General features: G+C 38.7%; 2 protein-coding genes across 2 annotated transcripts; both read right to left on the bottom strand.

Moving 5' to 3' along the window:
* Window positions 1-2,114, bottom strand: LOC137809236 (uncharacterized). The gene is made up of 5 exons (XM_068610370.1): window positions 1,963-2,114; window positions 1,401-1,836; window positions 545-1,078; window positions 132-328; window positions 1-19 (listed from the first exon to the last, which is right to left on the bottom strand). Exons 1-5 carry the CDS (start codon window positions 2,112-2,114, stop codon window positions 1-3), a joined length of 1,338 nt encoding a protein of 445 aa, XP_068466471.1.
* Window positions 2,115-2,192: 78 nt separating this feature from the next.
* On the bottom strand, window positions 2,193-3,635 carry LOC137809235 (uncharacterized). Its single transcript, XM_068610369.1, has 3 exons — window positions 3,120-3,635; window positions 2,731-2,819; window positions 2,193-2,601 (listed from the first exon to the last, which is right to left on the bottom strand). Exons 1-3 carry the CDS (start codon window positions 3,633-3,635, stop codon window positions 2,193-2,195), a joined length of 1,014 nt encoding a protein of 337 aa, XP_068466470.1.
* Between the last annotated feature and the right edge of the window lie 7,980 nt (window positions 3,636-11,615).

Here is an 11,615-nt window from a genome sequence, read left to right as displayed (position 1 = left end):
TTAATTCAGAGAAAGACACCTGACATATTAAGTAAACATCTCATAAGATCATCCTAATACAAACCATCGGATCTAAGCACCAATCAAAAAAGGAAAAAAACACAGATTGTGACCTGGATGAAACCCAATACCAAGTCTTTAGTTGGACCAACGTGAAAGCCTCTAGTACATCTACTCCTCCTCCTTTAAAGATAACCCTATTCCTATGCCTCCAGACCTCATTAACTACTACAATCCAAATCCCTTCCCAAACCTCATCCATCAAAGTCGGTGCACTACTCATCCTAAACTGAGAAAAATTTAACAATGGGACATTATGAAACACACCCTGCACACCCAGCCATACACAACAATGGTTCCACAATAACCAAGCAAATCTGCACTCGAAGAACAAGAGGGAACTAGTCTCCTCCTCCACCCTGCACAGGTTGCAAATAGAACTTGCAACCGTAATCCCGCGCCTAACCATGTTAGTCTTAGTGGCCAACTTGTTTTCCTACACCCTCCAAGCTGTAACTAGTGCAATAGGTACAACTTTACTCACCCGGAACTTTTTATACACCGTCCCATTCTCTCCAACTTTGCCCCCCTTAGACGGGAGGTAAGCCGATTTAACCATATACCCGAGCTTCTCCCCTTCCTTCCACTCCCACCTATCCTCCTTATCCAAGTCAAAACTTGCACCTTGGACTGCCTGAGAAAATAGAACCACTATTTGCTTCTCCCATTCAAATAGATTCCTTCTCCAAACAAAATTCCAATCCCACTTTCCATAATTCCATCCCCTGAAAGTTGTCACTGCAGAATCTTTTGACAAACTCAGGGAAAACAACCTCGAGAAGACATTCTTCAAAGTTCCGCTCCCCACCCAATTATCTTCCCAAAACAAAACTTTCTTTCCATACCCCACCTTCCAATTAATGGAATCTTCAAAATTCCGACCCCAACCCTTTGAATTCCAAACCTTCCTCAAATATTTCCACCATATAGATTCCTTATTGTCTTTCCCTTCCTCTCTCAGACTTCTCCAACCCCCCGTACTTGGAAACAATAATCTCCTTCCACAAACCACCTTTGTCTGACCCCAAGTGCCATACCCATTTACCGAGAAGCGCCAAATTAAAAGTCCTTAAATTGATAATCCTGAGACCCCCGTCCTCACGAGCTTCGCACACCTTTTTTCAGGAGGCCCAAACTACTTTTATTCCCTCGGAACCCCACCCCCAAAGGAAATTCCTTTGGATTTTCACAAGCTCGTTTGTCACCGCCTCCGACATTTTGAATAAAGATAAATAAAACAATGGAATAAATGACAATACTAACTTTATCATGCAAATCATTCCTGCTAGAGACAAAAATCAACCTTTCCACCTACTTAAACTTTTCTTCATTCGACCAACCACTCCATCCCAAAACGCCTTCCTCTTATGACACCCTCCTACCGACATCCCCAAATATACTAAAGAAGTCTCCATCACTTCACAATTGAGAATCGCCGCGAAGCACTGGATCATTATCTGCTCCACCCCCAAGCCACCTAACTTACTCTTCAAGAAGTTCACCTTGAGCCGGAAAGAGAGTTCGAAGCAATACAAAGTCGCCTTTATATTGAAAACACTTTTGACATTTGCTTCGCAAAAGAATAAAGTATCATCAGCGTACTGCAACATGTTTACCTTCACTTTCTCCCTGCCAATCTCCAAACTATCAATCAGGTTCTTCTCAACTGCCATCCTAGACACTCCCACCAGACCTTTTGCCGCAATGAGAAACAATAATGGAGCTAGTGGGTCGTCTTGTCGAAGACCTCTCTTTGGTAAAAACTCCTTAGTCGGACTACCGTTCACAAGAACTGACACAGAAAAAGACTCCAAACATCTTTTAATCCAACGAATCCATTTGCCGCAAAATCCAACCCTTTCTAACATATAATAAATAAACTCCTATCTTACTGAATCATACGTCTTCTCAAAATCAACTTTGAAGAAAACACCATTTTTCTTCCTTCTTTTCATCTCATCCAAAACTTCATTAGCAACTAACACGCTATCCAGCAAACCCCTCCCCTCGAGGAAAGCAGATTTCCTGACATCAATCACTTTGCTAATCACCATTTTCATACGCAAAGATAACGCCTTCGAAATAATTTTTTACAGACATCCGACCAACAAAATAGGTCTAAACTCCCCAAGCTATTGCAGATTGTCATTTTTTGGGATCAAACATAAAAACGACACATTTGAGCCCCGATGCCATTTTCCACTTAACTCAAAATCCTTCACCGTTGCCATAATATCCACTCTAATGAACTCCCAACAGAACTTTATGAAACCTATATTAAAACCATTTGGACCAGGACTCTTCGAACTTTCACAACTCCACACTGCTTCCTTAATTTCCTCTTCTGAAAAAGCTTCGACCAACATCTGATTATCCTCCTCAGAAATAGTATTAAAGCAGACATTATCTAACTTTACCAACAACTCTTCGTTATCGACAAATCTGGCTTCAAAAAAATCTTTGACCTTATCTTTAATTTCTTCCTTATTCTCACACCACTGACCGTTCTCAAGCACCCCATGTATCTCATTCTTAGCCCTCCTCCATTTAACTGACGAATGGAAGAACTTCGTATTTAGATCTCCTTGCTTCAGTCAATTTTGCCTTGCTTTTTGCTTTACAACCGCTTCTTGCTTAAGCAAATTATTATTAAGCTCTGCTACTAATGACCTTCTTTCCTCCCTCTCCTGCTCATTCAAATCAAAATCATCATCTTTTGCATCCAACTCCCTAATCCTTCTTAATAATCCTTCGCCTACCTGATTCACATCCCCAAAAACCTCCTTATTCCATACTTTTAGGTCGACTTTGAGCTTCTTCAGCTTTTTTTTGAAAATAAATATTCCTCCACCTTGCACTTCATAATTGAGCCATTTTTCTTTCAGGAACACCTTACATTTGTTGTCGCTCTGCCAAACATCTAGACTCCTAAACGGCTTCGGGCCCCAATCGACGTACTTGTTCCTTATAACGATTGCGCAATGGTTGGAGACCGATCTACTTAAAACGAACTGTTTACAATGTGGCCACGCATCAACTCATTCTTTTGACACAAGAACCCTGTCAATCCTGCTCTTCACTAGACCATTTGGTTTATACCACGTAAACTTTCTACCAGTCAATGGGATATCTACCAGTTCTGTTTCTTCGATAAAAGCATTGAACCCATCTATTTCTCTATGATAGTCAGACACAAACATCAAACTCTTCATCTCTTCCCGACTTCTGATAGAGTTAAAGTCACCCACTACACACCAAGCCTTAGACAACTGTAACGACCTATATTTGCTAATCTCCTCCCACACCACCTTCCTGTCCCCTAACGAACCGGGACAATAAACATTCACTATGGTAACAAAGACCTCAATCCCATTCTTCCATAACCCTTCAATGATAGTAAAATTTCTACCATTAAGAAACCTGGACATCTGAAAACAATTTTTCCTCCATATTGTAATAAGCCCCCCGACATTATTGCTTGCTCCATTCTCAACCCACTCTATTTCATTAGAATCCCACAACAGAAAAACACTTTCCTTATTAAACACTGAACATTTTGTCTCTTGTATACACATCATATTCGCCTGCTCTTCTCTGATCAATGATCTTAGATAGTTCCTTTTAATGGAACCTCCTATCCCCCTTATATTCATACTAATTATCTTCATCAACGTTCACCTTGATCTCCCCCTTGTTCTTCCTTAAATTACGGCCATCTCGATCTTCCAGAGACTGTAGCCTACTGATTACTATGTCTTCCTAACTAGATCGCGAGAAACCCATTTCCTTACTAGACTTCCAAACTCTTACTACCTCGTACTCTTCGTTGTTCAACTTATAGATTCTGTTGCAGTTCTCAATGGCGCTTCCTGACAAGAACACTCAGACTGACCTTAACTCCAACTGCTGATTCAGGTAGTCTGCCTAAACCACCCTCACATCAACCAGATTTTTCTCTTCAAACGAAGTAGACACCGTGCCCACACCTACAACCTCCTCTTGTTCCTCTCCTTTGTGTTGACAACATAGATAAGAACCGTCATGTCCCAACTGAGACCACACCCCTTCATCTACTTTCATTATCGCGACGTCCGTCAACCCTCTCTCCGATACTAAGACATGTACTTCGGAAGAAGAAACTTCTAATATCGTTACACTTAGGCATTTTTGCCCATCACCAACTATTGGCCAAGCTGTCCCACCTTCTCCCACCACACCCCCTCCAGATTGCTCCACCTCTACAATTGTTGGGCCTGGCCCAATAGAAGCTCCCACCTCATTCTCTCCTGGAATCCCCACACGTCAGTCATCCACGCACCCCACGCTGACTTTACTTGCAATTTCTTCCGCACGTCGCTCTCCATTAACGTTCACGATGCTTTCATTAAAGCCTTTTAGGTGAGCTGCATGCACTTTTGTGCGCTCCGCATTAAGAGTATTAGCCTCAATCTCTCCTTCACCCACTTTAATACACTCCACACCGTGCCCATCTTTGGAATGCACTGCCCCATTATTAGCATCAATCTCTCTCCTACTTGTATTCAAGTTTGGATACTCCACATAATTAGCATTAAATTTATTCTCACCTCCAACTACTTCTTGACACGCTACCCCTTGCTCCTCGTAATCCTTTACTACACCAACCTTAATTTCAAATTGGCTAACTACTTCTTGGCATGCCACCTCGTGCTTTTTATGTGTTGAACCAAGTGGTGTTCAATGTTTTGAAGAATCCAAATCCTTTGAAGGATGATGAAGCATCTGCTTTGCTTGATGCTGCTGTGCTGGTTTTAGCCTTGTTCTGGGGTAGTTCAATGTTGTAATCAACACTTAGATTAAATCTCAAAGCAATTAGCATCTCAATTTTATCAAAGCAAAATGATTTTCAAACTAAGTTGAAACAATCGATTGTTTTGTCGAAACAACCGATTGTTTACACTTAGGTGTTTTGAGAAAGTTTGAAAACTGTTTTTGAATGGTGTTTTTGTTAAGTAACAAAACAACCGATTGATTCGAGGAAACAATCGATTGTTTGTTTTAAAACCATAACAGAAAAACTGTTTTCTTTGACTGAGCTTTAAATGCTTTAACTGAATACGCTCCAATCATTAAATGCTTTGACCAATCTATTTTAAATGCAAATAAGAGTTTGTTAAGATTTGATAACAAACTATATTCTTAGATATATTCTGAAAAACAGTTTTGATATATTAAGAATCTTGAAACATAGTTTTGATAAAAAAAAAAAGAGAAGAAGAGTTTTTCAAAGTATTCTGAGATTGCTAAAGAGTTGAGAGATTGATCAAGGTGCTGAATAGGGATTTTACTTGTATTGATTTCAGATTTCCATCTGTAACAAGTGTAATCTTTGTAAACTACTGAACAATTCATTTGTGTGTGTTGCTGAGATTGGCTGTGTGTTCTTGAGGTGTTCAAGATCAGCAATCTTAGTGTTGGCCAAGGAGAGTGTGTTTCTTGAGGTGTTTAAGGTCATTCTCTTGGTTGTGGTGTAAGTGATCAAGGTGTGGTTGCTTAGTGGATATCCTCAGGGTTTCTGAGAAGACTGGATGTAGCTCTAGTTTTGAGTGAACCAGTATAAACAACTGTGTACAATCTCTCTATCCTTAACTCTTTAATTTCAGTTTGTTTGTTGTTTGCTGGTATAAACAACCGATTGTTTTGAAGAAACAACCGATTGTTTTTCCTGGTATTACAGTTTTGCTTGCTGTTTTGGCTAACTGAATTGCTGAATCAATTGGTTTCTGAAATAAGTTCATTCTAGCTTTGAAAAGTTTGCGAAAACCCCTTTAAACAATTCAGCGCCCCTCTAGTTTAAAGCCATCTTTTCTAACATTATGGACCTTCACTATGCCATCCTTAAGTGTGTGTTTGGATTGAGGAGTGGATGTGTGAGGATTTGAGGGAGTGGATGTGTGATGATGTGAAAAGAAAGTGTAAATAAAGTGATGTTGTTTGGATTGGGGTATGTTAGAGAGATGTGTGAGGAAAGTTTATGAGAGTTTGTGAGTGATAATGATGGAGATCAAGCCCAAGAGAACATAGAGGCCACTCATCAAGCTCAAGAAGAGGTGGAGGCACAAATGGAGGACGCCCTTGGAGGTCAAAGTCCACCTCAAAGGATTACAAGAAGCATGTTCAAAGCCTTGGGAGCAAGAGGACATTTATTTTCTCTTTTTGTAGTGTCTTTAGTTGAAGGTGCTTAGAGGGAAACCTTAGAAACCTCTTTTGTTATAGCATCTTTTAGGCTTTAGTTAGGAGCTTTAGGGGGGTGTATTAGTAGATAGGTGTAGGAGTAGAATAGGGGGTGCCAAAGTGAAGGAAAGGATCACACCTTCCTTGCTTTGCAAATAGGCGCCGGTTCTAGTTTGAATTGGAGGGAATTTTGAATTGTTTTAGCTTTCATTTTTCAGCACCTTAGGCTATAAATAGAGGTGCCTTCCTTGTAAAATTCAGATTTGAATTCATCTAAAGAAACTATACTCAAAATTGGAGTGAGCATTTGGAGAGCTTTTGAGCTTCTACTCTAGTCTTATCTTGAAGGACCATGGTTTCCTCAAGTGGCGGCTTGCACACTCATCTAGGAGCATCCATACTTCTAGTGGCGTGATCATCCAACCTTTCTTCCATCTTCATGAGCATTCTCTTCTCCTTCCTTTCTTCTTCTTCATTTGTTCATGTTGCCTTGTGTTTTGAGTTGTTTTTAGTTTCGGTTCTTACAATTTCCAGCACCTATATTCTGTTTTGTTTCTTAAATTCTGTTCGGTACAATTGATTGAGGTTTAATTCTGTTCGGTCTTCTCTTTTTAAATTCCTTTGTTGATTCAATTTGACAATATTTGGTTCATCCAAATGAGTTTGGGATTTGGTACTTGTTATTGGTGAGTTCTTGACTTAGAACCATGATCCAACTTCTAAGAAAGTGCCTCTATATTTTCCAGCTCAAGGTGATTCCTCAAAGTGTCAAGAATCTTGTTCTATGTGGCTATTGGAATCACATCATGTGGTATCATGAGTCTTAGGTTCATTCTTGTTTAATTGTTGAGTTGTGTGCACTTTATTTCAAGAGCTCTTTTTAATTTCTTGCAATTTAAGTTTCTGTTTTAGAATTTTAATTGAGTATTCTTGCTGTTTTTTCTTTTGCTCCAAGTGTTTGTGGAAAGGTTTATGGCACTCATAATTCTTATGAGTATGGTTGCTCTTTTGGAATGGCATTATCCTTCCTAGAGTTTACCTTAAGCTTCCTTTCACTTGTTACAATTTGTGTTGTGTCTTTTAATTTTTGAATCATGTCAAGTTTTGTCTTAGTCATGTTATTCCATATATGTCATTACTTCTAGTAGTACTTTTATTGTTTTGATTGTTTCTTGCTTTGGTGTCATATAATTTTCTGATTTGATGTTGATCCTTTGTGCATTTTCTTTTTAGAATTGAGTTCATACTTGTATTTTAGACCTATACAAGTTCCAATACATCATTTTCTATTATGTCTTTGCTAAGTTCATCATCCTGTTTTTTATTCCTATTAGGACTCCTCTGTTTCTGAAAAAAAGTGCTTACTGTTTTTTCCTTATTGCAACTGATTTACGTACTGTAAAATTCTGAAATTATGGATTTGAGATATTCAAAGTGTTAGAAAAGAATAGAAAAAAGAATCATTCAAAAATATGAAGTACACAAAAAATGATAAATAAAATAAAAAAAGTGTACATTCCTGCCGAAAAAAATACGGTAATCTGGCAGCGATTTTAAAAAAATTATTTCTCTCAATTGGCTTACTGTTTTTAATTGATTCCAGTGCCATTATTGAGTTAACATCTTGAAGTTTCTGTGGTATAAATTTCATAATCCAGTTCGCTCTACAACGTTCCAGTTAAATCAGTGAATATCAAGCACAGTTTGCATAAATTTTTTTTTTTTCCAGTAGCTAATATTTTTTGTTTTCTTCATCTACTCTAGTGCTTTTCCTTAGGTATTCTTTTGTGTGCCTACTTTTCTCATTGAGTTCTTTATTTTCTTGATTGTCTTTCATTCTTACTCTTTGAGTTTGTCTTACATATAGTATTCCTTTTGCAATTACCTTTCTTTGCTTCTACCTTTTCTTGTTTGTCTTTATTGTTTCTTTGGTTTTGTGGTGGTTTGCTCTTAAGATTGGTGTGCTTGCTTTGACATATTTCATTTGAGGATTCCAAGGCCTCAAGATCAGATTGGAGCAAGAACATTATTTCTTTGAGAGTGATATCTTTTTCAGCCTTAAGTTCACTTCGGCAGTTTCATTATAGCTCACTGTTTTTGCTAATTTTTAACTTGTTTGCTGTTTTTGTGTGTTTGCTGTTTTTAATTACAAATGGCTGGATTTTCAAGTGATGCATCCTACAAGCAGAATTCTCCTTCCAAAGCTTCAATTATTGGTGAATTACATGAAGCTCAAAGAACAATTAGACGGTTGGAGGAGAAATTGCAAAAGATGGAGGTCCAACAAACTAGACCATCTCCTTCTATCCATGATGGACATCATTCTCATAGACCATCTTCAAGAGCTTCTTCAAATGATGTTGGCCGTGAAGATGAGCATAGGAGAAGGAGACCTCCACCCCAAGTCCATGGACAAAGACATCATCACCAAGGGGAAAGAATTCACTACGGCAATGGCTTCTACCATGATGCAAAGTCCAAGCTTCCTTCGGTCAAACTACCTTGTTTTAATGGTTCTAGTGATCCAAATGTGTATTTAGATTGGGAGGCTAAGTGTGAACAAATATTTGAGATCCATGAGATCCAAGATGAGCATAAGCTTAAGCTAGCCACCCTAGAGTTTAGTGATTATGCCATGAAATGGTGGCATGGAATTGTAAAGGACATTATCTATCACAAGGGTCCTCCCGTGGACTCTTGGAACTCTTTAAAGGATCATATGCGCGCTAGGTTTGTGCCCCCACATTTTAGGAAAGACCTCATGTTGAGACTCCAACGATTTCAACAAGGCACGCTAAATGTGGATGAATATTATAAGGAGCTTGAGACGCTTGTGCTTAAAATTGAATTAGAAGAAAGTGAAGAAGCCATGGTTGCTAGGTCTGTGAGTGGTCTTAGGAAGGATTCCAAGACATTGTTGAGTTACAAGAGTATTCATCATTGGGCTCTTTAGTTCATCTTGCAATGAAGGTGGAAGCCCAACTTGCTAAGAAAAATTCTTTTAAAAATGCTTCCAATGATGGATACTACTCCAAGTCTTGGAGAAACAAAACTTCTTTTTCTAAACATCCTTCCAAAGATTCTTCTTTCAAACCCAAGGAATCTAAGCCATCAACTTCTAGACCTAAGTCTCCCACTAGAACATCTAACACTAAATGCTTTAAATGTATGGGTTATGGTCATATTGCTGCAAATTGTCCTTCCAAACGAAGTATGTACATGCATGAGGGCATTGTAGTTAGTGAGCATGATTCGGATTCTCCAAAGCATTCATTGCATTCTCATGCATCTAGTGAGGAAGAGAGCGAATGTCCACTTGAAGGGGACTTGTTAGTTGTGAGAAGACTTCTTGGACAAGTTTCACAACCTTTTGATGAAAGTCAAAGGGAAAATATTTTCCATACAAGATGTCTTATTCAAAACAACATTTGTTCCTTGATAGTGGATGGGGGTAGTTGTGCAAATGTGGCTAGTACAAGAGTAGTAGATAAGCTTGGATTGCCTACTATCTCTCATACAAAGCCCTACAAGTTACAATGGCTTAGTGAAGTAGGAGAAATAATTGTTAATAAACAAGTCCTCATCCATTTCTCCATTGGAAAATACAAAGATGAGGTATTATGTGATGTTGTGCCCATGGAAGCCACTCATGTTCTTTTGGGAAGGCCTTGGCAATTTGATAGAAAAGTTTTACATGATGGCTTTACCAATAAACTATCTTTTGAATTCCATGGTCACAAGGTTACTTTAAAATCTCTCTCTCCAAGAGAAGTCCATGAGGACCAAGTTATCATGAAGAAAAAGAGGGAGAGTGAAAAAGATCAAAAAAATAAAAAAGATAAGAGTTCTAAGCCTACACTCCTTGTGTCTAGGCGTGACATTGAAAGGGAAATAGTGGCTCATCATCCTCTTTTTTTAGCCATCCCTAGAACTCTTAGAGTAGAATCACTTGTTGATAGTCCTCATTGCTTGGAAAATTTGGTAGAAGAGTTCAAAGATGTGTTTCAAGATCCTCCAAAAGGACTTCCACCTTTGAGAGGGATTGAGCACCAAATTGATTTGATACCGGGCTCTTCTTTACCAAATCGTCCAGCATATAGGACCAATCCAAGTGAAACCAAGGAAATTCGCCAACAAGTTGAGGCTTTGATTGAGAAAGGGTGGGTGCAAGATAGCATGAGTCCTTGTGCTATGCCTATCATCTTAGTGCCAAAAAAGGATGGCACATGGCGAATGTGTTCGGATTGTAGGGCCATAAATAACATAACCATTAAGAAGTATAGGCATCCCATACCTAGACTAGATGATTTGTTGGATGAATTACATGGTTCTAAAATCTTTTCAAAGATTGATCTTAAAAGCGGCTACAATCAAATCCGTATCAAACCGGGTGATGAATGGAAGACGGCTTTTAAGACCAACTTTGGTTTATATGAGTGGTTAGTTATGCCTTTTGGTTTAACTAATGCACCAAGTACCTTCATGCGCCTCATGCATCATGTTCTTAGACCTTTCATTGGTAAGTTTGTTGTGGTTTACTTTGATGACATTCTCATTTATAGCTTATCTTTGAATGATCATAGGTTGCATGTTAGGCAAGTTTTGGAAACCCTTAGGAAGGAACATTTGTATGCTAACCTTGCTAAATGTATGTTTGCTCTTGATCATATAGAATTCCTAGGGTTTGTTGTGAGTTGTAAAGGGGTCCATGTGGACAAAACAAAGGTGGTGGCCATTCAAAATTGGCCTACACCGAAATCTTTGAATGAGGTCCGAAGTTTTCATGGGCTTGCTTCTTTCTATAGAAGATTTGTCCCAAACTTTGGTACCATTGCCGCACCACTCAATGACATAGTGAAAAAGGATGTGGTCTTTCATTGGGGAGAAGCACAACAAAATGCTTTTGATACTTTGAAAGAAAAATTGACTAATGCTCCCATCTTGGCCCTTCCTAATTTCACTAAGACATTTGAGATTGAGTGTGATGCTTCAAGCATAGGTATTGGGGCTGTTCTCCTTCAAGAGGGCCACCCCATAGCCTATTTTAGTGAGAAATTGAAGGGAAGTCATCTCAACTATTCCACCTATGATAAGGAATTATATGCTCTTGTTAGGGCTTTGTTTACTTGGCAACACTATCTTTTTCCCAAAGAGTTTGTGATACATAGTGATCATGAATCTCTTAAATATTTGAAAAGCCAAAACAAACTTAACAAGAGGCATGCTAAGTGGGTGGAATTCATTGAGCAATTTCCTTATGTGATCAAACACAAGCAAGGCAAAATAAATATTGTGGCGGATGCTCTTTCTAGACGATACACCTTGCTAAATCTTTTAACCTC

This window comes from Phaseolus vulgaris, chromosome 2 (assembly GCF_000499845.2).
Source record: "Phaseolus vulgaris cultivar G19833 chromosome 2, P. vulgaris v2.0, whole genome shotgun sequence".
Taxonomy (NCBI): Eukaryota; Viridiplantae; Streptophyta; class Magnoliopsida; order Fabales; family Fabaceae; genus Phaseolus; species Phaseolus vulgaris.
Note: the sequence above shows the minus strand (reverse complement) of the source record. Positions and strands in the feature narration are given on the sequence as shown.